The following is a 25217-nucleotide window of genomic DNA, read 5'->3' as shown; positions in this document are numbered from 1 at the left end:
ACAACATCCCATAACTTAGTGCCCTCCATCTTCCCAGTGGCAGTCATTACACCACCACCCATTCAGTCCCTCAGGCACAAAGCTGAGAATCTTCTTTCTCAGCCCCCACCCTCTGCCCAAAACAGTTAATCAGTTGTTGTGGAGTCTACCCCTTAAATACGTGTGCATTCCACTCTATCCCTGTGGACCCTAAGAGAGCCCCCATCATCTCAACAGGGCTACGTTCATCCTGCTAACTGATCATCCTGCTTCCCATCTTAACTCCTTCTAACCCATTTAGCTTCATAGTTCAGCCAGAGTAATCCTTCTAGAATGCAAAGATGCTAATAATGTCCTAACTATTGAATACAAATTAAGCTCTTTAAAAAAGCCTCTTCATGATCCAATCCAGGTACTGCTATCCACAAACTCTTCATAGTTGGGCATTCAATGTGTGACCAGTAATGAAAAGTTGATTCCAGCTGCCCTTAAATATGTGTACTGTACGGGCACGTTTGTCAGACTGAACATTGAGCTAAGTGCATCACGCAACTTAGCGTAGTGGAGAATATAACTGGCTGCAAGTAAAAGAGCCAAGTGACAGGCAGATGTGGAAAATAAAAAGCCTGAGCATTTTAGAACACATCGTAAATTTGACTCATGAATGTACAATCAAGAGTAGCCTAGGTGCTAGGAAATAGCCAACTAAGACACTTAAAAACTGGATACTTTTTAGAACCAAACAGGCATGGATGTCTATCATATTTCATTATTGCTGACTTATTCACTGACTTTGAGTCATTTATCTTTACAAGAATGAGGGCAAATATTCAAGTAGTTGAAAGTAGGCCTCTACCACAAAAGCCTTTGGACCCACTTGACTAGGATTAGAACCTAAGCGTCTGTTACTTTGTTCGTTCCTCTCCTCATCCTGTGCACAACCTGCAGTGACGGAGGACCAGAACCACTGATGCCTTGCCCGCGTCTGTCCTTGCAGCCTGCACCCTTCCTGAGCCCATACACCAAAGCCCTGTGGTCTGGCCGTACTAACCAACGTACTGTCTCTGAGTATGCCTTCTGAGCTTCGTCGCAAACCAGCGCCTTCTAACACATAGGTGCTTTGCCTAGAATCCCCTTCCAGCTTACTCTGCTCATTTGACTTCACTCATTGTTAGAGACTTTTTAGGCATCACTTCATCTGTGATGCTTTTTCTATTCACACCAGTCCAAGCCAGAGTTAGGCACACATCCTCAGCGGCCTCACAGCATCTTATGCATTACTCTAATGCAGTACTGACCAAATTGTACTGTAGCCCACGTTCAAAGCTTTGAACTCCTTGAGATCAGAGACTGTGTGTCTTGTTCATCTCTGTATCTGTGGTACTAAGACAGTGCTGGGCATACAGCAGAGACTCAGTTCTTGTGTACTGAGTGAATGAACTCAGGTACTCATACATTCCCTTTTCTTTAGTGGAAAGTACTTTAGGGGAAGACGCAGAAGCCTAAGAGACCAGGCCAAGAATAGCAACAATAGCATCAACAATCACAACCGTAGCTAATTAAGCATTTACTTTAGTCAGACCTTATTCTAAGCCTGTACATACATTTACTCACTTATTTCTCACAACAACCCTGCTATCCTCATTTTACAGATGAGAAAACCAAGGCATAGAGAAGTTAAGCAACTTGCACAAGACCACACAAGTAGAGTGCAGCAGAGTTGGCTCCAGAACCTTTATGCTAGAACAGAAAGGAACTCAGGTGCTCCTGGAACCACAGGGCTGTGTACAGAATGAGAATGCCTGTTACCTGGTTCCTTCTCCTCCTCACCCAGCGCTCAGCCTGCAGTGACGGGGAAACTGGAGCTCATTTTCGACATTGCCACTAAATCTAAAAGTGCTGAAGATCAGAATAGAAATAAATTCTATGCAGTGCTGTGTTTGCTAGGCTTGCAGAGCCTTCCACACTCCCATGAGCAAGCCTATCCAAGCGGTACTGCCTCCGAATTACAAATCCTTAGCAACCTTTGAATAAGCAGAAAGTATGATCCTCTGAATTTAACATTTTCCTCTTTGGCCAGAAATACGTGTTATTAAGTGATGGGTTATTCTTAAAATTCCTTTAACAGAATGGTGACTTATGTCAAATACCATGTGGTTTTGGAGGTACGGAAAATTGGGGAGTCCTCCTGATAAAACTCTTAAATTTCGTTAAACTTGGTCCCCCTTTTTCTTGGGTATTTATAAAACTTAAGTATCACAGAATAATTTGATACTTATAAAAATGTTTCTCTTGATATTTAGTTAGCTAGTTGTTTCTCATAGAATGGAAATCTGTGCCTTAAATCTTTGGTTATGGTGATTGAGATGGTACATTGTACATACGTTATTGTACACGTACATATTGATTGTACCTATGCCTACAGTTACTGACAAAAAAACTAGCTGGTTCCTTTTTCATCCTTGAAATAATTTCATTATATCTTCTAGGAATTTATCTAACTAATATCTTGAAAACAGAAGAAGGCAACCCTGAGGTCCTAAAAAGGCATGGAAAAGAGCTTATAAACTTTAGCAAAAGGAGGAAAGTAGCAGAAATAACAGGAGAGATCCAGCAGTACCAAAATCAGCCTTATTGTTTACGAGTAGAATCAGATATCAAAGTAAGTTGAATTATTTGAGGATACATCTTTCTAATTAAGTTTATAAACCGGCTGATGAAAGACAGGTTTATTTCAGAGAAGAGATAAAGGAAAATAAAACTAAAAATAACTCAAAGTTTCTTTTGTTAAATGTTTTCTGCAGTTATTTTTGTGAATGTCAGACTGCATTTAAAATATTTAATATTAGTAACTGTTTTATTTCTTTGCATTTAGAGGTTCTTTGAAAATTTGAATCCAATGGGAAATAGCATGGAAAAAGAATTTACAGATTATCTTTTCAACAAATCCTTAGAAATAGAACCGCGAAACCCTAAGCCTCTCCCAAGATTTGTAAGCATATATATATTCATATTTCTTTCGTATTTGTATATCTTTTGCAGTTATCGATATCTGGTGATGTCATTAACACCATGTGTGTTGCACAGATAAGTTTTCCATAAGGGCATTCGGGGATGAAGTGCATAGGTGATGGATAAAAGTAACGAATAAATGCTTAATAAATATGCTCAGGAATATTCCATTTGACTGCATATAAGTGAGCAGTAATATTAATCTGAATAAATCCTGGTAGACGAAGAAATTGGGCAAATAAATAAGTTTTGTTTTTTGTTTAAGAAATATTTTTAATGTTTATTTATTTTTGGGGGGGGGAGGGAGGGAGCACAAGTGGGAGAGGGGCAGAGAGACAGGGAGACACAGAATCCGAAGCAGGCTCCAGACTGAGGTGTCAGCACAGAGCCCAATGTGGGGCTTGAACCCGTGACCCATGAGATCGTGACCTGAGCCGAAGTTGGCCACTTAACCGACTGAGCCACCCAGGCACCCCAATCATTTTTTCTTTTAAACAAAAATGTTATCCAAGATCTACTTTAAGGGCAGAAATTTGATTAATTTATACCAATCCTTTTATAATAAACATGTATTTATGACTTTTCTAAAGTAATGACTTATGAAAACTTTTAACTATGAATCATTAGCCATAATAATAACAAGTTTGGTTAAAGATACTTTTGTGGGGGAAATAAAGTTTCCATTGTTTTCTTTACTTGCCAATGCCTGGCCAACTTTATGTTTAGTATCATCACCTCACTGATCTGAACATAATCTCTCTTGTTCATAAGAAAGTAAAAAAATCAATAAGTAAATATAAATGCCTTTCTACGTAACCAAGATAAATTTCAAAGTATCTGTGAACTAAAGCTTATGCAATGACCTCACAAGAAAATTTCTCAAGGCCTAAACCAGTTTCTCAAAAGATGGACTAAAAACAAAAAATTGGAAATAGCTATAGAGTCTTGCTCCAAAGAGGCTCGCTAATAGCACTCTGTAAGAAAATTTCAGAAACCTAAACATATACACACACGGATGAAAACTCCAGCAATTTAATGCATTTGTAAATAGCTCAAATGATTCCAGCATCACAGTATTACAGCATAGTAAGGTATCATAATTCATAATAATGATCCTGGCTTCTCCAGCAAGGTTAAATTCGTTCAACAGGGTCTATTTAAAAAGCTAGAGAAATCTACAATATATCTTAGAAAGACTTCCATTCAAAAATACTAAGATAACAAATACTCTGGCATTTTTAGGACTAAGACTCAGCTATTTAAAGAAATCCATTGCTTAATATTTTAGATAGCCAAGGCTTTATGGAAATGGGACGTTAATATTTTAATTTTTTTTTTCAACGTTTATTTATTTTTGGGACAGAGAGAGACAGAGCATGAACGGGGGAGGGGCAGAGAGAGAGGGAGACACAGAATCGGAAACAGGCTCCAGGCTCTGAGCCATCAGCCCAGAGCCCGACGCGGGGCTCGAACTCACAGACCGTGAGATCGTGACCTGGCTGAAGTCGGACGCTTAACCGACTGCGCCACCCAGGCGCCCCGGGACGTTAATATTTTAACTTGGACACTTTAGTTTTAATCATTATACAACTTCTTTACTAATGGTTTATGGTTTTCCTAGATATTAGTTGAGTTTTACCAGGCATATATAGAAAAACCTTCCTTTCTGTTATGGTGTTTTAAATATTGTGTTTCTTTTGTTATGTTTACAGCCAAAAAAATACAGCTATCCCCTAAAATCTCCTGGTGTTCGTCCATCAAACCCAAGACCAGGTACCATGAGACATCCCACACCTCTGCAGCAGGAGCCAAGGAAAATTAGTTACAGTAGGATCCCCGAAAGTGAGACAGAAAGTACAGCATCTGCACCAAACTCTCCAAGAACACCGTTAACACCTCCTCCTGCTTCGGGTGCTTCTAGTACCACAGATGTTTGCAGCGTATTTGACTCTGATCATTCGAGCCCTTTTCACTCAAGTAGGTGCTAAAATTTTAAGTGCTTAAAAGTAGTTGTTAGTATTCTGTGTGCTAGCAGTAATAAAGAATCTGTATAACTTTTTTATTTTTTGTAAATTTGTACACAAATACCATTCCAAAAGATATTATTATAAAAATATAAAGCAAATTCTGAACTCCAGCAACTTATAATTTTTTTAAAAAACCTGTTGGAATTGCTCTCTTTAAATTTATTATACTTTACTTAAAGGACTGGTGATGAAAATTAGTAATTTAAGCTTGAAAATTGGTATTCGAGTATTTGCTTTCAGTTGGTGAATTTAAAATGGCATCCCTCATATCCAGAGAAAACAAAGATAACTCCTGAAATCTGCAAGGATTGTCAGTCCGACGCTTTAAATGCTGCCTCCAAAATTATTATCTCCGCATACTACTCAGTACATCATTCCGGTTCCACCAACCTCTGTAGTTTCAGATTTTGCAGCAAGAATCAAGTTCAAACTCTTCCTTAGTCTGTACCGTCTGGCGGACAGTATGTGGTGCCCGCTAATCCACTGCCTGTGCTTTCCAGCCCAGCCGGACAGATCTCCCAGACTGCACACTGTTGCTCACCCCTTTCTTATTTCTAGACCAGTGTCGTCTAATAGAAATGTAATATGAGCCACGTATGTACTTCAAATGTTCTACAGCCCCATTTTAAAAAGCAAAAATAATTAGGTGAAATTAATTTGATTAATATATTTTATTTAACTCAGTGTATGCAGAATGTCATTTCAGCATGAACTCAGTATGAAAAGTTATTGAGATATTTTACATTCTCTTTTTTGTTCTAAACCATCAAAATCCCATATGCATTTTACACTTACAGCACACCTCAATTCAGACCAGCCACATTCACATGTTTAATCCACACATGGCTGATGGCTACCAAACTGTAATGCTCAGCTCTAGCTCTTTGAAGAGACTACGTTTTATACATGGGTCACCCTGCTTCCACTGACTTTCTAACCAATTCCACGTGCAGTTTTAAAGCTCTAAGAACACACAGCCTTTTTCCATTTGTTCAGTATTAAATCCAAACTTGAATCCCATCACCTTTAACCCTCTCACAGCCACTTGCACATGCTTTTCCCATTGGCTGTCAGCTCAGTGTACAGACCAAGTTCAACCCCAGTATCTGGCAGCACAGAATCCAGTCCTGAGGGACAGCGTGTCATTATTGTGGGGAGGAGGTCGAGAGGCGGGTGACCTAGGAGTTAGGAATCAGAGGATCTAACTTTTTAACAAAAATCGACTTAAAATTATTCTTTGAATGTATATTATTTTGAGATTTGGTCCAGAATCCTATTTATTTATTCCTGTGTTATACATACATTTGTAGTTACCCAGAAGTTTGTCTTGTCTGTTGACCACCCTAAAGTGTGTTTGTTTGGAGAATTACTACATCTTGGCTTTATTTTGCTCCTGGGGGTTATGGAGTCACGTTATATACATATATTTCTGATAAGTTCAAATAAATACCAGGTTAAGAAAATCCCACCTATTCTCCCCAATCCTCTAAAGCTAAGTAATGAAACCAGCATTTTTTGCAGTATACCCCACCTAAAATCATTATTTCTTCTGCCCACTTAACTGTTTGCAGGTTTTTTTTTCTTGAAGCAGAGAGCTAGTCTGTATTATAAGGATTCCCAAATAAGTAAATTATTGAAGTCCTGTGAAAGCTATCAACTGCAAATTCTACTTCTCTTAGTTTAAAAAGTAGCTACAAATGGAAGAGGTGGGGAAACGGGAGATAAGTTACCTGCTAGTTCCCTACTAGTTCCCTAATAGTGCTGAATCTTTACGATAACTAGTCAAAAGGGGAAGAAGGGGTCGTCTTGGAATGCAGCGGTCTGGAGCTGTGCTCTGCTGTATGTGGCGGTGGAACAGGATTAAATACTGGACAAGTGGAGAAACCACTGTTCCAGGAGTTGGGCTTTGTACTCTTAGCTTTGGGGGTTTTCTCAATTTCACTTTCTTTGTGATAAAGAAAACACCTACTACTATTCCTTTTGCTCTTGGTAGAAACTGAAAATAACTGACTTTGAAATGAAAAAACCTAGCCAAGTCTAAAACCATCTGTATGTTCAGTTAGTCGCTTACTTAAAACTTACGTGGCCTGCGTGTAGTAAAGATCCTCATCTGCTGTTGACCTCACTTCTGCTTAACAGATCTGCTGGTACCATGGGGGCCACCACCTTGCCCACTGTGTTGCCACCACAGCGTGAACTCCCCCTTCCTCAGGGCCTGGCAGGAAAGAGCTGCCGTGCCTACATTCTTATGTCATCTGAACACCTGCCACTCAACAGAACAGCAGAAAGTTCCGTTGCCTGAGTTTTTCATAAGGCAGTTTGACCAGAATTTTTGATCAGTTATAATGGTACTGTTTTGCTTCATATAGTTTTGTCTTTCAGAATGATTTACTTTAAAACCGTACTTGGGGCACCTGGGTGGCTCAGTCGGTTGAGCGTCCGACTTCGGCTCAGGTCATGCATGATCTCACAGTTTGTGGTTCAAGCTCCACGTCGGGCTCTGTGTGTGTGTGTGTGTGTGTGTGTGTGTGTGTGTGTGTGTGTGTGTCTGTCTGTCTGTCTCTCTCTGCCCCTCCCCCACTCATGCTCTGTCTCCCTCTCTCTCTCTCAAAAATAAACATTTAAAAACAAACAAACAAACAAAAACCATACTTAATTTTTCAGCCAGTATCTGTTGCATACCTCACTCCTTGCCCAGTACTCCTACATCACATTTTCTCTGGTAAAGTTTATAAATCTTACTGAGAGAGGAAAAATAATCATGGTTCAAAGAAAATCACAGTTTAGTGCTTTAACCATTGTTAAATGCTGCAATTCTCTCTTCGTACTGTGTTTATTTTTCCCTCTCAGTAAGATTGCAAGCTTAACTAGAGAAGATACGTAAGGGCTTAGCAAAGCAAAGTGCTAAATGAGTGGTGAAGACATAATGCTGTAGGAGTTTACACAAACGATGACCACAGAATGGGCAAGAATGGTCACATGAAGCTTTGTGGTGAGGAACCTGGCCATCCTCTTAGTGCACCCACATACACCCTCACATTCAGAGCCCTGCCCCACACCCTGCCCTGGCCAGCTCTACCTTTGAGGTGATGATGACAGTGGCCCTGACCAGGGGAGAGACCACCCAGCTCGCTTGCTTTGTCTCTGCTGCTCTAACAAGGTGGAGAGGATGAGATGCTCTAGGGACCTCCCTGTGTAAAGACGGCGTGGTCAGAAAAGGGAGCCAGAGGCCCCACCTGGTCTGTGTGCTGCAGATGAGCTTAGCTGTGTCCCTCTGCAGCAGAAGCTTTGACAAGAAAAGATGGTAGTCCAAGCTCGAAGCTGGAATGCAAGGCTTTTCTTCATAGAAGATTCTTGTAGGTGCTTAGTTTCTGATCTCAAATGAATTTGCATAACAGGCTTTTGTGAGTTTAAGAAGTTATTCATGATTGATACAATTTTTGTTATAGGGAAATGCTTATTTCTATTTTAAGAAAGACTCATTATAAATTGAAAGCATCTTGAACAGTGGTTTCAATCCTGACTGTGCAGTATGATCCCATGGGGAGCTTAAAAAAAAAAAATACCTATATGCCCAGCCCCTGTTTGAATTAGACTGGTATTAGCACTAGGAATCAGTAATTTTTAAAAGCTTTCCAGGGGGTTCTTTTTTTTTTTTTTTTTTTTTAATTTTTTTAATGTTTATTTTTGAGAGAGAGAAAGAGTGTGACTGGAAGAGGGGCAGAGAGAGGAGACACAGAATCTAAAGTAGGCTCCAAGCCCTGAGCTGTCAGCACAGAGTCGAGTGCAGGGCTTGAACCCACAAACCATGAGATCATGACCTGAGCCGAAGTCGGACACTTAACCGACTAAGCCACCCAGGCACTCCAAAAGCTTGAGACTGAGAACCACTGAGCTGTCATTTGGGATTTGTACTTAACAAATTAATACTTTTTTAATTAAGTGGGTTTTCACTCCTAACTCATTATAAGTAAATTTGTTCACTGACAAGGATTTCTAGTATATATTTCTTGATTAGAGCATGTATAATTCAAAGAGGGTTTTTTTTTTTTTTTGGCATTTTCCAGGCAGTGAGACCAAGAAATCCATTTAAAATGACAAATCAGAAAAGTGCCCTTGATTTACCAAACATACAAATCTAAGCCTGCGACATACATGTATATAAATATGACCAAAACCAAGTCTGTGTATGCACAAGTGTTTATGTATAGGTATAATAATTCTTTTTACAAGTCTGCAGTTTATAACTATCATAAGCTTTGTGTTTTTATTTTATTCCCGTATTATACTAAGTGTACTACCATATTCTTGAGGCTTATCTCCAGGAGGCATATTTATTTCCTTTCCAAGAAAAGTAGAAAAAACATAAGTAGGTAAACACTAAAGCTAAATACTCCCTTAACCCCTGTTATGCCTAATAAGCAGTGGAGTGAATCATTGACAGAGCAACTGCTTCATTTAATATCAAAGTATAAAAATTAATCTTCTGAGAGATAACTTATTAGAATTAGCTGGATTGCTACCTTTGGTAACTGTGGCCTCCAAATGAGTATCAGTACATAACAAAAGGAGATTAATGGGATAGATTGTTAGAAACTGGGGTATATGGAAAATAAACCCATAGCTATAGAAGTAGCAATCACATTAATAATCTTGCCAACTGAACCTGGAACATAAAATTATTCTTGTTCTCACCAAAGAAGCTAAAAGAAACAGTGGTCCAAATTGAGTGCTTATCTATTGTGGAAAGAGAGACAGGGGGAGAGACAAACCTGAGTTTTAAAAAATCAGCTGAGTCTAGTGTTACAGGAATTATTTTAGTCTCGTGGATATTATCTCTTCCGTATGTTGGTAATATGAGGCAGTGTAACAGAGACAACTATGTTGATTTAGAACCACTACAGATAACTTAACCTTTTGTCTGTTTTTCGCCTTTATTGCTCTTGGGGCTTTGACTTTTATGGTTTTCAGGTTTTTTCTTAGATGAATTAATAATCTGTTGAAATGAAGCATTGTAAAATTGTCAGTGAGTTTCCTGTACAAAATGTGTCTAAGTGCCAAATATTGATTTTTTTTTAAAGAAGTGTTCAAGAATATAGAAGGAAAAAGGCTATATCACTTTCAAGCTTGTTTTGTAATATCCAAAGCTGTAGTTATTTTGTCATGCTCTAAGAATAATTTCGTAAGTATATAATAATATTAGTAAGAAATTCCCTTTTATTTTTCAATTTACTAACATAAATTCATTGTTTACTACTTATTTCACACAGTTGAGTTTTCAAAATAATCTCTAGTAAGTGACATATTTTTATATGTCCAGCTGAATTCTTTGCTTGAATTGAGTTTATACATATTTTAAAAGTCTTCCACTAATAGAGAAAACTTTAGTTTCCTCATGAATGCTTTTCGTTGAATTATTATGGCATCAGGTAGTGAATCTAAAAGGAATCTTCAACATTCCCAGTATGATATTAACTCAATTCTTTATTTTTCTCAAAACTGAGACGTAATGAGCTTTTACGAAAAAGACTGTTGTACCCTTCTTTACTTGAATGACAAAAATAACATTTCTATCGTGGATGAATTTTTGCAGATGAGTTGAATTTATCAACGAAAGAAAAAAATCTGCTTCTCTTGTTTCCTTTCACAGGCAGCGATACCGTCTTTGTCCAAGTTTCACTGCCCCATGGCCCAAGTTAGTATATTTAGTTTAAGACTCCTAATTCTTGCTTTGGCTTCAAAAATTAAACCAAGTGCCCCCCTCCCTGCTAAACCTCTTCTTGGGCCTGGCAGCACTGGTACCCCGCTTGCAACATCTTAGAAGTGAGGCCTTCCCTTGTGCTACCTTTTGATCATAGATGATTTGCTTAAACGTATATACTCTTCATGCTTTTCGTAAAACCCTGTTCTCTTTTAAAAAAACATTATTATATGGGTGACTTCCACATTTAACCATTTCTCTTTCCCAACTGTAGAGTTCTTAGTAGTATTTTAATGCTCAACTTAAAAAAAAAAAAAAAAAAGCAAGAGCATGCATGCGCATATGGGACTGCTGGCGGCTACGGGCAGCGTCTGAGTCACAAGATACACTTAGCCTGACGACCTTGGCACAGACTGCAGGCAAATGACCATAATTTGGCTTTAGAAGAACTATCTTATATAACTACTTAAATCATACGGCCTAAATATTCATCACTGTTAAGCGAAATAAAGTGCCAGTACACATATTTGCTTTTATTTTTAAAGTCAACTAACAATTCACCAAATTAGTCCATAAATTTTAAGCTAATAGGTTAATGGTTTTTGCTGTCCTTCACACAAATGGTTTCAAAACGTATCCAATGGAAGACATTAGTTATAAACTAATTAACTTATTACATAGTCTTTTAAGAAAAAAAGGTAGGTGATTAAAATGTTTCTCATTTGAATAACATCAGTACACAAAGTACTCTTTAAGTTCTATATTGTTATAACATTTAGTTGACAAAAGCTTAAAGGAAAATGAGAACCTGCCAAGTATAATTCTGGATGATCATTTATGTATTTTTTCATATCTTTTTTATACTGTGCATAAACTAACAACTTACATGAATGTTGTCTTTCATAATGTAATTATTTTATGCCTAGATTATGCCCTTGTCATCATAAATGTCTATAGGATGAGTTCTGATTAGAAGCTTTACTCACCTGTCTTGTGCCAGTTCATCCACTTTTTAAATCCGGTTCACTAGATTTAGTGTTAATTCCTGTTTTTATCAGGGCTGCCTCACTCATCTTAAATAGCTCCATCAAAATTAAAATGTTTGGATTAGAGTATGATGAACCCGATTTTCTGCCAAGGAGAGCCAGCCTATATGTAAGCAAAGTGAGGAGAGACCCCTCCCCCAGACACAAGATTCTTCCTGGCATCCTTTGAGACAGTCGCTGGGGAGAGCAGTTAAGATCAGAAACTAATCCCAAGGACTGACTACCACCTAACGGCAGGGAGATTCTATACTAACACAGTGAGGGAAAGAAAATGAGCCCATCACAAAGGCTTAACAAAATTACCATTCCAAAGGTTTCTCCCAGAAATCTGAGAATCATACCCAAATAAAAACTTCCAATAATTAACAGTGGGAATGTTATTTTGTTCAAAAAGCAAAATAACAGAATATCTTAGGCAGCTTTTTTTTCCCCTGAAAATTCTGCTAAGAAATTTCTGCATGCTTTTATAGCAGTTTGCTTTGATAAAGGAAATACTACCATGTATTGGTTTGTTGAACTGCTTTTGATAATTCTGTACATTTCTTTTAAGAAATATAAGCAGTTTCCAGCCAAGCCTTTTCAGGATTAATAGTTGAGATAAAATTCCTGTGAACTGTTAAAAAAAAATTTCACATCCTACAGGATCTGCTTCAGTATCATCTATAAGTTTAACCAAGGGCACTGACGAAGTGCCTGTCCCCCCTCCTGTTCCTCCACGAAGACGGCCAGAATCTGCCCCCGCGGAATCTTCACCATCTAAGGTACGTAGAGAGTCCTGTCATCTGGAGCCCAGAGTCGTTACAGTTACATTAGAATCACGTGCCTGTGTCTAGTTTAGTTCCTACCAGATTAGGTCAACACTTCAGGGTATCTGGGCTTAACTGAGTTTAGACGAGGACTAAATACGGATTTACCCTGCAGTAATGTTTATTTCCTATCTTCTGAAAGTAGTTTTTTGGTATGTTTTCAAAACCCTGTGAGTCTAAATCATGGGTACTGTCCAGGAGAAAACAAGTTTAATCCCAAAAGAGTAGAATGTAGTCTCACGCAGACCACACAGAGAAAGGAAAGCAAAGAGGTGTGAAGCTTTATATATGAAAGCACGTTTTAAGTGAAACTTAAACATGACCCGTCTGCGCCCTTGATAATAAATCTGATATGCTTTTAAATGGGATTTTCATAACAGTTCTGGGTTGGAAGAGACCTTAAAGACTTACAATAGCTATTTTTTTCCACTTGCTTAAATTTCTTTCTTTGGCAACTGTTGACTTGATTCGGTGGTTCTCAGAGGATCCGGAGAGCAGGGCACCTGGACAAGTCAGGACACTCTGCAGAGTGTCATAAAATGTGAACATAGTAGGTTTAAAATTGTAAGATTGACTTACGTTAAGTCATAAATTGTCTTAGATTGATAGGTGCACAGTAGCAAACAACAAAATTTTGAGAAAAATTAAAACTTGGAAAAAAATTGTTTTTAATGAATTGGCATAACTCCCTCCCTTTAAAAAACATGGCAAAACCCCCTGATCCGTGCCTCGCTCTCTTCCAACAGTGTGTTTGAAAACCCCAATTCTTAATATAGTCACAGTACTGCATAAATTAATAATAAATGTGTGTTTTATTCCTTTTTCATTTGTGTTAGATTATGTCTAAGCATTTGGACAGCCCCCCAGCAATTCCTCCTAGACAGCCCACATCAAAAGCCTATTCACCGCGGTATTCAATAGCAGACCGGACCTCTATATCAGACCCTCCCGAGAGCCCTCCCTTATTACCACCGCGAGAACCTGTGAGGACACCTGATGTTTTCTCCAGCTCACCACTACATCTCCAGCCTCCCCCTTTGGGCAAAAAAAGCGATCATGGCAATGCCTTCTTCCCAAACAGCCCTTCGCCATTTACGCCACCTCCTCCTCAAACACCTTCTCCTCATGGCACGAGAAGGCATCTGCCATCACCACCACTGACACAAGAAGTGGACCTTCCTTCCATCACTGGGCCGCCGGTTCCTCCACGACAAAGCACTTCTCAACATATCCCTAAACTCCCTCCAAAAACTTACAAAAGGGAGCACACACACCCCTCCATGCACAGAGATGGACCACCACTGTTGGAGAACGCCCATTCTTCCTGAGTGTCTCTGTTCCAGGATGGACATTTTCCTAGCCCCAAATCCATTGCTGGCAATGGATGCACGGAATGTGCCAGCACTGAGGAGTTACAGTGACAACTCCAAACACTAACGACTCTACTTCAAGATGCAGTATAAGACAATGAATTTTAACCTAGACATAATTATAAAATGAAAATGGTATTCGTTTAGATACGGAAAGACTGATGTAGAGGAATTGGACAACTGATTGCACCTGAAAATCAAGTAAAGGGACTTTTTCCAGCCAATAGGCAGGAGTCCTCTTTTTGTGAAGTGATCTTTATCGTTAAAGGGATGGAAAACATAGTCTAGTGTCCAGCAGGCCCACATGATGACAGTTTTTGTAATTCAAAATATGCACTTTTTAAAAAGAAATCTTAAACAGGGATCTTCATATCTCCTTTGTTTTCCTTTGCTTTTACTCATCCTACTTTAGAATATTTTCCTAGAAATCATTTAAAGGACTGTGGGGAGTGGCTGTGGTGCCTGACCTTGAGAGAGTCCAGGCCCCGTGCTGTGCCACAGTCCCGTTTACAGGTTATTACAGTGAAGTGAATGGGTACCGAGGCTTCACCAAAGAGGTACTTTTTTTTTTTTTTTTTTTTTTTTTTTTTTTTTTTTAGGAATAATTATATTAATTTTAAGAGCATTTCCCCACCCACCCTCCCTACAAACAAAATATGGTGGTGATGCCTTCAAACAAGAAGTTTTGTGTCATTAACATGACAGAAGAACTTTTTTAAAAAATGTAACTGTCAAGTATACGATTTACATTTAGGAGACTGTTAATCTGTGCTAGATTGTTATCGTCCCCCACCCCCCACAAAAGTTTACTGGTAACCCATGTCATGGCTCATAGCCGTCCCTCTAACCATTCTCTGGAAATGCAGTCACCCAGTGTTGAAAGGAGCATTGCTGGGCGTCCCTGACACCGCTCATGTTTTACGGATAGTTGAGTAATCCGCAGATCTAGAATTACCTTGCATTGCCGAAATCATGTGTATATAGTGAATGTTATATAATAAACCTGGCAGGTCTGTTTTAATTTAATTGAATAAAGATACAAATACTTTGTTTGGCTGGCATATATTAAATTATTATATGGAGAAAATGGTTGATTCTTATTTCTTTCAGTTGAAACACACACACACACACACACACACACACACACACACACACGCAAACACTAAGCATAAAAGCACGTATTGTGGTACGCCTTGGTTTCTAGTTCTGGATTGTATGTATTCATCTTAAAGAATGATAAGAAGTTGCAGTTTGGCATGTAGGAAAAAAATTTGGTTAGAATAGGATGGGTATCTTTTAAGCAGAACTTTGTAAGTTTTTTAATTTGCTAAGCAACATGTATACAGTTTGTTAGTTTATATTAAACATTCTACCTTGCTTGAGGTCTTTGCTCTATCAAAACTATTCATAATAGAACATCTACCTACATCATTAATATCATAATATGGATTATTCATTAAGCCTATGTACTGATCTTCTGAGTCTAACAAATACTGTGACTGAAATGCATGCAACTTGTTGAAGAGAAAAAGTTTTATTAAGCTCCACTCTAATGTCTATGAAATGTGCAGCATTCCATCATTAGAGAGTCATCCATTCGTCGGTATCTGCATGTGTCCTCAGAATAATGAAGCAACATTTCAGCAATTCTGTTAACCATGCCATTAGAGACATTTTTAGAAGTGCTGCATCATGGTGCAAACCTAGTACTTTAATAATTTCCTGTGATATTTATTAGAGCATTAAATGTACATCACAGTAGTACAGTATATTGTCCTTTAAGACCAGAATGTTGATTGCATCATCATTAAGCAATCCATCCTATCACATCCTTTCTTATTTATTTGTTAGAGTTGAATCTTTGTTTAATATCTGTACCACTCCTATTATGGTAGCCATTCTTCTCTCTGTAAAATGTCTCCTTTTAAAAGTCTCCCAAAAAATTAATTTCGAATCCACTCTTGTGTGCAACACGTCCATAAGACCATTCATTCAACAAGTGTTTATCTAAGCCTGCTTACTAGTGCTGCTACAATTAATCATAATACACATTCCAGAATCCCCCATGATTTTTTATTAGAACAGCCTCATTTTCCCTAGGGTTTCCCTTTGTCTGTCTTACTGATCACTTCTCTTTTTAATTACCCCACCCCACTCCATATGAGAACCTGAGAAGTCACATTGGAGCCCATTCAATATCTCCCTGGCCAGTGTGTTAGCCTTCATTAAAGGAGGCTTTTCAACCCGCCTGATCGTCTAAAGAGCAAAAGCTTAGATTTGGAGTTCTAATCATACTTCTCCCAAAGGGAAACATTCTTCTACCCCAGTGGTTCTAGGAGACCACTTCACTGTGCATCAGCACTGTGGATAGAGGATATTTGTATTCTGAAGCTGACATTTGGGTAAAAATATTTTCTGCAGTGGTGACTGCTTAGAAAAATTCCAATTGGGTGCCCTTAAACGGAGGTGGAGAAGACTGTATCCTTGCCTTCTTCATACATGAAACATGAATTAGCTGACAAATTTATTCTCTGTAGTAACTAAAATATACTTATTCAGGGACAAGAAGTGGCTGAGAAGACAAATGCATCACCACAAAATTCTGTTTTTGAATCCAGGACATTATAAGACAGTCAATGCAGCATGACTATTCCTAAACCACATCCCAAAACATGGAACATTTCTTTTAGAAATGGAAATGTTCTTAGATGTGTCATCTTTGGATCACAAAATAAAAATATTTCAAGGTTGAATTTAACTTAAGTGGGCTATCAACCAAGAACAATACAAAGGGAGGCTTTTCACGTCTGAGCACTTTTTAAAACAGGAACAGATAAGTATATGTTTCTAAGTTTACTGAAAGATTATTTACTGTTCCCAGCCTTTCTAATGCATTTCAAGAATACAAATTATCAGGAAATAAACAAGCATTAAAAGTTTTCTTAATTAAAGGTTGTTGGGTATCAAAGGAGATATTTAGTAGGTTACTACGCTCTAACAGCTCAAGAAATGTTTTAATGGGTCTGAATTTAGGAAAGCGCCTGCCACACTTAGTGATACTACAATCAACACAACAGTCTAGTGAACAAGTACCATTTCAGTTGGAGGCTATGTTATGGTTCTAAATTCTTCCTTAATGAGTTTTCTTGCTAAGTTGAAAGTTACATAAACCGAAACTTGATATCTGTGATCATGATCTTAATTCTCAAGTTTGGCTTACTTTAGTCATGTATTTCATCCTCTGTCTTTAAAGACGGCTTAAATTCAGTTTTAAGTGGCTCAGCAAAACAAATAATGGAAATGGAGGGAGAGGTTCCCAATTTGTTATTGTACATATCAAAGAAAACCTTTTATTTCCTCCAGATTTAGAAAGAAACTAACCATTTGTTTCTTGGTATTCTGCTGTGGGTAGGTTCACTTGTTCTTTTAACCTATATTGTATGACTGTTGCACAAGTGTAGGTCCTGTTGCACATTAATCTTTATCAGTAAAATACATACCACACGGTTAAAATTGGTTTGGCTGAAAGAATTATGCAGAATTATTTATAAGGGAAAGTGATGACTTAGTTTGTTTATTCAATATTTCTCCTTTGAAGCATCTCATTACTAACTTAAAATCAAAATCCCTTACACATGAGCCAATGAAATATTTTGAGCTCTGGTTAAGAAGCATGAAGTCTATATGATTAAACAAAAGCACCTAATACTTGTTTTGTAAATTTCATGCCTTATTTTCCATTTTTGACACCGTAAAGTGCATTTTCTGTCGACTGTGAGCAAATTTCCCTTTTGCCTTTAATGAAAATAGTGCATTAAGTAGCCAATTGCTGCAGAATTACAAAGCAAGTTAGCTAAAGGTGGATCACATTGGACTACCACTCAAACAAGATGCATAGCATGGAAGTCACGTGTGGTGTGGCTTTAGGGAGAGCGCACCTGTGCCAGATGCATGCCACTTTCAGTAGCTGCCAAATGTGCCTTTAATTAAGAACATCTCTAATTTGTTTCTTCAGATCAAGTCAGCATTTGGGGGCGGGATCAGGGCAGGGGACCTTGGGGTGCAAATATCTGGTGAGACACACCAGAGAAGAAGCCTTTGTCAAAGTGACATGTATAACTTCAGTTGAAACGTGTTCATGTATATGTGTGTGTGTGTGTGTGTGTGTGTGCGTGTGCGTGCGCGTGTGTGTGTGTATTTGCCTTTGTTTAGTAGCACGGTATTTGCTAAAATAATTGTCAAAAAAATTGCTCTGTCAGTCTTACTTTGATGTAAAAATAAAGTGCAGTCTATACATCTAATATGGCCTTTGTACCTGACCATGTTCGTAGGTAATCTTTGTACTCTGCGTGCAGCAGTATTTGGTTTGCATTTAAAGTGAAAATAATGGCTGTTATTTTTCTGGCATTACTAAGATAAATTGAAAAATAATAAAGAAAAATGCCTTACCTAGTCCACAAGTGTATTATTTTTGTATTTATTTTAGAAAGCACTCTTTTCAAGATCAGTCGTGATTCTCATTTTAGCTTGTGCTTTCCACATGCAAATAGTTTGTTCTATCTCATGGTCTTGCTTTGGAGACACTTTTTCCTGTATCATGTTCTCTATAAAAAGTTCAGTATTTCCTTCTGTATCAAGCTCTCTGTAGTGAGCAGGAGGCCCTTGGGATGAAAATTAGTGACCTTCAGTATCACCTTTCAAAGGGCTGAGGGAGGCATTTGTATTCCATCAAAGTTTTAAGATCTCACAATTCCTTGACAGGCAAGTTTCACTGAGACCTGTTGGAAAGTGGCAGCCTGACGTTCAGCAACTCTTTCTAGGCTTGGCATAAAAAGATACAGTTTATGGTCATACATTGTAAAGCATTATACGCTGTCAAGAATTTTTGTAAGTGTGAGGTCATTCATGGTGAACTACAGAATGCAAAATTGATGAAAAACTGGGGTGCCTGGGTGGCTCAGTTAAATGTCTGACTTGATTTTGGCTCAGGTCATGATCTCACAGCCATGGGACTGACCCCCACATCAGGCTCTGCGTGGAGTGTGGAACCTGCTTGGGATTCTCTCTCTCCCTTTCTCTGTCTCAAAAATAAACCTTAAAAAAATTGGGGGCACCTGGGTGGCTTAGTGGGTTAAGTGTCCAACTTCAGCTCAGGTCACGATCTCAGGGTTCATCAGTTGGAGCGCCACATTGGGCTCTGCACTGAGTGCAGAGCTTGCTTGGCATTCTCTCTCTCTCCCCCACCCGCCACTCTCTCTCTCTCTCTCTCTCTGAAAAACAAACTTAAAAAGAATATGATGAAAAATTAGAGATCTCATACCCTTACTTAAAACTTAAGGCAGATGAGGCCTGGAGCAGTGAGATGACTAAGCCAATATCACGTGGCAGTTAGTGACTGAGACAATTGGCTCAACTTTGACTCCTCGCATTTGGAGGACTGTTTTTAGGAACAGCTAAAATGTATTTGCGGTTCCCCTCCAAATTTAAAGACACACAATCATTAATTTGTACAAATTCCATTTATAGGCCACTGAAATCCGAGCAGGTATTATTGAGTATATTCTAGGTAATCAATTTAAGAGCTAAAGGAAAATAACATTAATGTTGATATTAGTCAGAAAATAACAACACTGATGTTAGTCAACCTGGTTCTGAGTTTGCTCTTGAAATGTCACTTGAATTTTAACCAGGTGGTTTGCTTTTTACTCATTTTAATCATGTTAGCTCATCACAGATTCAGGGCACTTAAGTCTCTAGGGTATAGCCCACAACTGGGCTAAAGATGTACATGGCTTCCAGAGGCAAGGAGAGCTTTGACAGAGTAGAATTCCAAAAAATCTTATCCAGGGCTCCTGGGTGGCTCAGTCGGTTGAGCACCCACCTTTGGCTCAAGTCATGATCTTACAGTTCATGAGTTCAAGCCCCACTCTGGGCTCTCTGCTATCAGAGCAGAACCCTCTTCAGATCCTCTGTCTCCCTCTCCCTGCTCCTCCCCTGCTTGTGCACGTTCTCTGTCAAAAATAAACATTTAAAAAAATCTTATGCACATTCTAACATTTTAAGACTGCTGATTCTCATTAGAGGCAAAAAAAAAAAAATATGCAGTCCTTTTTTAGAAGCTAGTTTCTCTACCTTCATGACTCCTCAAGAAAAGGAAGAATCACTGTGGTAAAGTACAATAAGCAGTTGCTTTGGAATCACACATGTCTGTGTTCACATTCTGGTTCCATTACTTACTAGATGTGTAACTTTGGAGAAGTTACTTAAATAATCCTAGTCTCTGTTCCTCATCAACACATGAGGTTAACAGATCTACTGGGGACTATGTGAGGTTTAAAGGTGATATGTGTAAAACCCAATGCCTTTCACAGAATAGGTGCTTAATAAAGGTAACTAAAGCTATAAGGGATATGTTTTCAAAGTCGGCCTGCTTTTAGGTATCTTTTAAGAAGCTGAGACTTCATCCTGAAGTCCCCCTAACTTGATTCTTTGGTATCCAGATTCCTTTGATGTTTACTATCACTTCAATTGGTTTTGAGTGACTGTATTATAAACATTTGATAGGGCCTATCTGACTATTCAAAAATATTTACTGTTCCAAGTCCACTTCTAATGTTAGGAATACAGCAATGAACAAAACAAACAAAAATCTCTATCATCATGAGATTGGTTATCTAGTGAGGAGATGTAGACAATAATAAGAAATAGCATATTCTACATTAGAATGTTGTAGCTGCTATGAACAACAAAAAAAGAAGGTTCCTGGGAATGTAGGGGACAGGTTGGTGATATATAAATGGGATGGTCAGAGTCAGCTCATGGAGAAGGTGGCATATAAGTAAAGAAGGAGGTGAAGGAAGGAGATGTGCAAGTGTCTGAGAAAGGAGTATTGCCTCTAGTTCAAGAGCCTAGAGGCAGGAGCATACCTGGTACATGTGGCGAGGTTACAGAATAGGAGATGCCATCAGAGGTTTAATGGGGTCCAGGTCACTTGTAATGACTTTGGCTTCCTTTAGAAATAAATAGAGCCCATAGAGCATTTGAGCAGGGGATCACTCTGGCTGCCATGTTGAGAATAATTAGGGGTTAAGACTGGGAGTAGGGAGGCTAGCCCAGTAGAAGGCAGCTTGGGCAAGGTGATAGCAGTGGAGGTGGTGGGAAGTTGTTCAGAGTCTGGATAGATTTGGAAGACAGCCAATTTGCTGAGAGCCTGAACATGGAGTTTAAGAAATAGAATTGCCAAGGATGACTTCAAGGTTTTTAGCCTGACCAACTAGAAGGACAAAGTTACCATTAACTGAAGTGGGAAAAGTAGAGTTGAAGCAGAGGCTAGGACACGTGAAGTTCAATAAAAATGTCAGACATTTGAGGGGTGCCAGGAGGCAGTGGGAGATGTAAGTCCGAAATCTGGGAAAGAGCCTGGGCCAAGGATATAAAATGGGGAATCACTTCTATAGAGATATTTTAAAGCTAGCCCACTGGATAAGATCACCAAAGAAGTACAGACTGGAAAAAGAAGATATCTAAGGAGAGCCCTGGGACCCACTAACAAGAGAGGGAGAAGAAAGGAGAACCAGCAAATAGACAAAGAAGGAACTGCCAATGAAGAATGATGGCAGCCAAAAGGGTGTTGTGCCCTTGAAGCCTAGTAAATTATTTCAGAAGGAAGAGGTGATAAGCATGTCAAACACTATCTGATAGGGAGAGTGGAGTACTCATTTAGCAAGGTGAAAGTCAGTGATGATCTGGACATGACCGGTGTAGGGGGGAGGTGTGAGCCCAATGAGTTTAAAATTTTTTTTAACATTTATTCCTTTTTTGAGACAGAGAGAGACAGTGTGAGCAGGGGGAAGGACAGAATCCGAAGCAGGCTCCAGGCTCTGAGCTGTCAGCACAGAGTCCAACGCGGGGCTCAAACTCATGAACCGTGAGATCGCGACCCTAGCCGAAGTCAGACACTCAACCAACTGAGCCACCCAGGTGCCCCGTGAGCCCAGTGAGTTTAATGATAAGAGGCAAGAACTGGAGCAGTTTCCTCTTTCAAAGGTAAGCAGAGACGTGCAGCATAACTGGAACAGTTAAGATACTTTTTGCTTTAAAAATGGGAGAAATAAGAGCATGATTGAATGCTAAAGGGTTTGCCCCAGTTGGAAAATGTGATAATAAGGAGAGGGTGACCTAGTGCTAAATGGAAACAACCCACTTAGACAGAAACACACACAGTATCGAGCAACAGTCCTTTACAAAGTAGATCCCACTGTCTTCAGATGAACAGCTTTACATACACGAGGAGGGAACACAACACACTCTGTTTTCCTGCTAAGAATTAAGAGAATTTTAATGCTACTACCTCTGAAGGGAATGAGGGAAGAAGGCGGAAGGGGGAATCTATTTTACAGATAAGAAACATGTTTAGATGACTTACCGAGATCATGTATAAGCTCTTTGAAAACAACAAGTTTTGGAAAACAAGTTATTTGGGTAGAAAGCTCTTGACTATTTTGCATGTCTGACAGCCTCCAAAAACAACATCTTCAGCACTGCCCAAATCATATCCCATATTTTTATACATATGTTTAAAACTTAGGTCTAGCATCACACACCAATTTCTATTTTTTCCCTTAAAATATATAGGTTTCCATCAATTTCCTCAACCTTTTTTTTTTTTAAACTCATTTCCCTTTTTGAAGAAGTGTATCTCCTCTTCCTTTTCCCTCACCCCCTCCCCGCCATGTGAGACTCACTGGCCTATATTCCATAAATGCCAAGATGCCCGGATGCTGAGAACACTACACTTACATCTTTAAGTTAAATCAACTTTCAGGATATGAGAATCCAAAGTGTCCCCAATTACTGTTTTAGGCTCAGGAAGAAAATTATTAATGGTGATGTTTCAAGAGAAAGTTTAGTCTGAAAACTGTATCTAATTTTATTACACAACTTAACAGAAGACATTCATTTTACCATTTTTCTAAGTGCATGCAATTATCTAGAATATACAATCAACTTTACCAATTTATTACAAAGAACACTAATCCTGTATATATGTATATTTTAACCAAAATTTTACTGTATGTGATAGTAAAGATCACAGATGAATTTAAGAAAACCTCAGAAAGAGTCACTCTACCAGCTTTCTGTATCTCAAGGTAAATATAATCAATTCTCTATTCTGTACTAAACTTCCATCTATGGCTAGAATCTGAGTGCTGATTACATACTAGATCATCCAATTTATTGGTCTAAGAGGTAATGGCTATACAATTTCAGTGGGCCAAAGAATCACCTGGGTGCATTTAAAATGCAGATACCTGGGCCCCACTCTCAAATTTATTCCAATAAAGTGGGACTGAACTAGTCGCCAGGAATCTGAATTTTTACAAGTTGTCTCATGGAGAAAGTAAAGTGTTAGTAAAGACTTGAAGAAGGTAAGTGAACGAGTCGTGAGGTGCTATAGAAAGTACTATTCAAAGAGTTCTCCCTGAGCAAGGAAGAAACATTCTAATGGCAAGCCCCAGATAGGTTTCAACTATTTGTCATAGGGCGAAACAGAGGACCCTGGAGTGCTGGTCCACACATTCCTGGTTCTCCAAGCTTCCAGTTTTAGAGTCAGTAAAGTGGGGCAAATCCTTGTTTAGGCTTGTATATAGACCACACCCAGCTACAGAAGGGAACTGCTGGCCCTCCCAGCCTGTGCAGAAATACCCAACTCATCTTTTGGTGGGGCGCTTCCTTCTGTTTAGGGACCCAAACACTTCCAGAAGACAGCCGTGGTCCCCTACGTAAATTGTACTTCTCCATGGGACTGGAGCTCACAGATGGAGGAATTGCAAACCTCTTTCCCACCCTGATTTCGTCTTTAATGCAACATTACATTAAATGTCATTAAGAAACATCATCAAAGATCCTATCTCTGCTGTCAATTTACAATACTATGAAGTGACCCAGGACAACACAGAAAAGAGTAGCAAACTTTCTTTCTTTTTCTTTTCTTTCTTTTCTTTCTTTCTTTCCTTTCCTTTCTTTTTTCTTTCTCTTTCCTTCTTTCTTTCCTTTCTTTCTCTCCTTCTTTTCTTTTTCTTTCCTTTTCTTTCTTTTTTGCTTTCTTTTCTTTTCTTTTCTTTTCTTTCTTTCTTTTTTTTGTGGAAAGATGTTTGTAAATGTTAAATGCTGTGAAAAGGACAGTAGTGCCTTTTACTGCTCCAGAAGACACCAGTATTTTATTTCTTTTGTGATTGGTATTTTTCTTAAAAAGAAAAAAAAATGAAAGGCAAGAAGGTAAAGAGACAACCCTGAAGCTCTGTCAAATCATGAGCAGAAATTATTCTCTGCAACTGTGTACTGTTCTAGAGGTGGAAAGGAATTTTAAAAGATATGTCATAGTTCCTGCCCTCAAGGGGACTCAACATTCTTGTTGGGAAGACAAGACAAATATATAAGAAGATAGACAAGTTACAGCACCAGAGAAAATTACGGCACTCACAGAAAGATGAGGGACTTACCCAGGGCCTTGAAGACTGGCAGGGGGAAGGAAGCTACGGAAAAGGCATGACGCAAGGGGCCGTGGCTCGCCAGCAGGCAAGAGAAGCCCAGTGTAACTGAGGGCCGGGAGTCCAGTAGGCTGGCAAAGTAGGAGACAGCAGCCAAAGAGAAGACTTGACACCATGCTGGACAGACAGCCTTGAAGGTCAAGTCGAGGAGTTCAGAATTTGTAGACAAAAAAGAACGTTCAGAGAGTTTCACACAATGCAGCATTTGGGAATATTAATGTGTTAAGAGAAGTACAGGACTGATGCGGAGCTAGAAAGCTACTGGAAAAATCCAGATACCAGGTGAAGGAGACCCAGGGAGTAGCAGCACTAATTATTACTAGTTTTACCTGCTAGTTTCATAAAATACAATGAAACTGAGTTGTGCTACCGATGTAACATCAAGATTCTTTCAAAGAATGTTATCGAAATGAAAATCTGGGAGGTGTGTGAAGTTTTTGAAACCTTCCCAAGTAATCCATCCTTTTTATGATAAACATTATGAAGGGGAAAGAAATTTTATTGTTTTTACATTTTACTTAAAAGACTGTGACTTGCAGTTCACTTTCCATATCCAGTCAGTTCTGCATTGTGCTTTCAGACACTGCCCCCGAACCTTCTTTGGCCTACTAAACAGAGATAAATCTAACTTCAAAGGAGTTCATTAATTTCAGGAAAATGAAAATCTTGGCTTAACCTTAAATACTGGAAACTCCCAAAACTTGACAGCAATCCTGTAGACATTCC

At 38.8% G+C, this 25217-nt stretch overlaps 1 protein-coding gene across 3 annotated transcripts in view; it reads left to right on the top strand.

Moving 5' to 3' along the window:
* The window catches only part of SOS1 (SOS Ras/Rac guanine nucleotide exchange factor 1), a 151140-nt gene extending 132744 nt beyond the window's left edge, over positions 1 to 18396 (top strand). For 2 of the 3 annotated variants that reach the window (XM_040496577.1, XM_040496575.1), the window contains 6 exons: positions 2469 to 2641; positions 2855 to 2971; positions 4704 to 4968; positions 10669 to 10713; positions 12408 to 12526; positions 13408 to 18396. In XM_040496577.1, the coding sequence (XP_040352511.1) occupies positions 2469 to 2641; positions 2855 to 2971; positions 4704 to 4968; positions 10669 to 10713; positions 12408 to 12526; positions 13408 to 13899 (1211 nt within the window). In that variant the 3' untranslated portion in view covers positions 13900 to 18396. The remainder of the gene's footprint in view (positions 1 to 2468; positions 2642 to 2854; positions 2972 to 4703; positions 4969 to 10668; positions 10714 to 12407; positions 12527 to 13407) is intronic. The other variant, XM_040496576.1, reaches the window with a different exon arrangement.
* Positions 18397 to 25217: the final 6821 nt, after the last annotated feature.

Source organism: Herpailurus yagouaroundi, unplaced genomic scaffold (genome assembly GCF_014898765.1).
Source record: "Herpailurus yagouaroundi ecotype Mexico unplaced genomic scaffold, PumYag 188, whole genome shotgun sequence".
NCBI classification, from domain to species: domain Eukaryota; kingdom Metazoa; phylum Chordata; class Mammalia; order Carnivora; family Felidae; genus Herpailurus; species Herpailurus yagouaroundi.
This window is presented reverse-complemented; position numbering and strand designations above follow the sequence as displayed.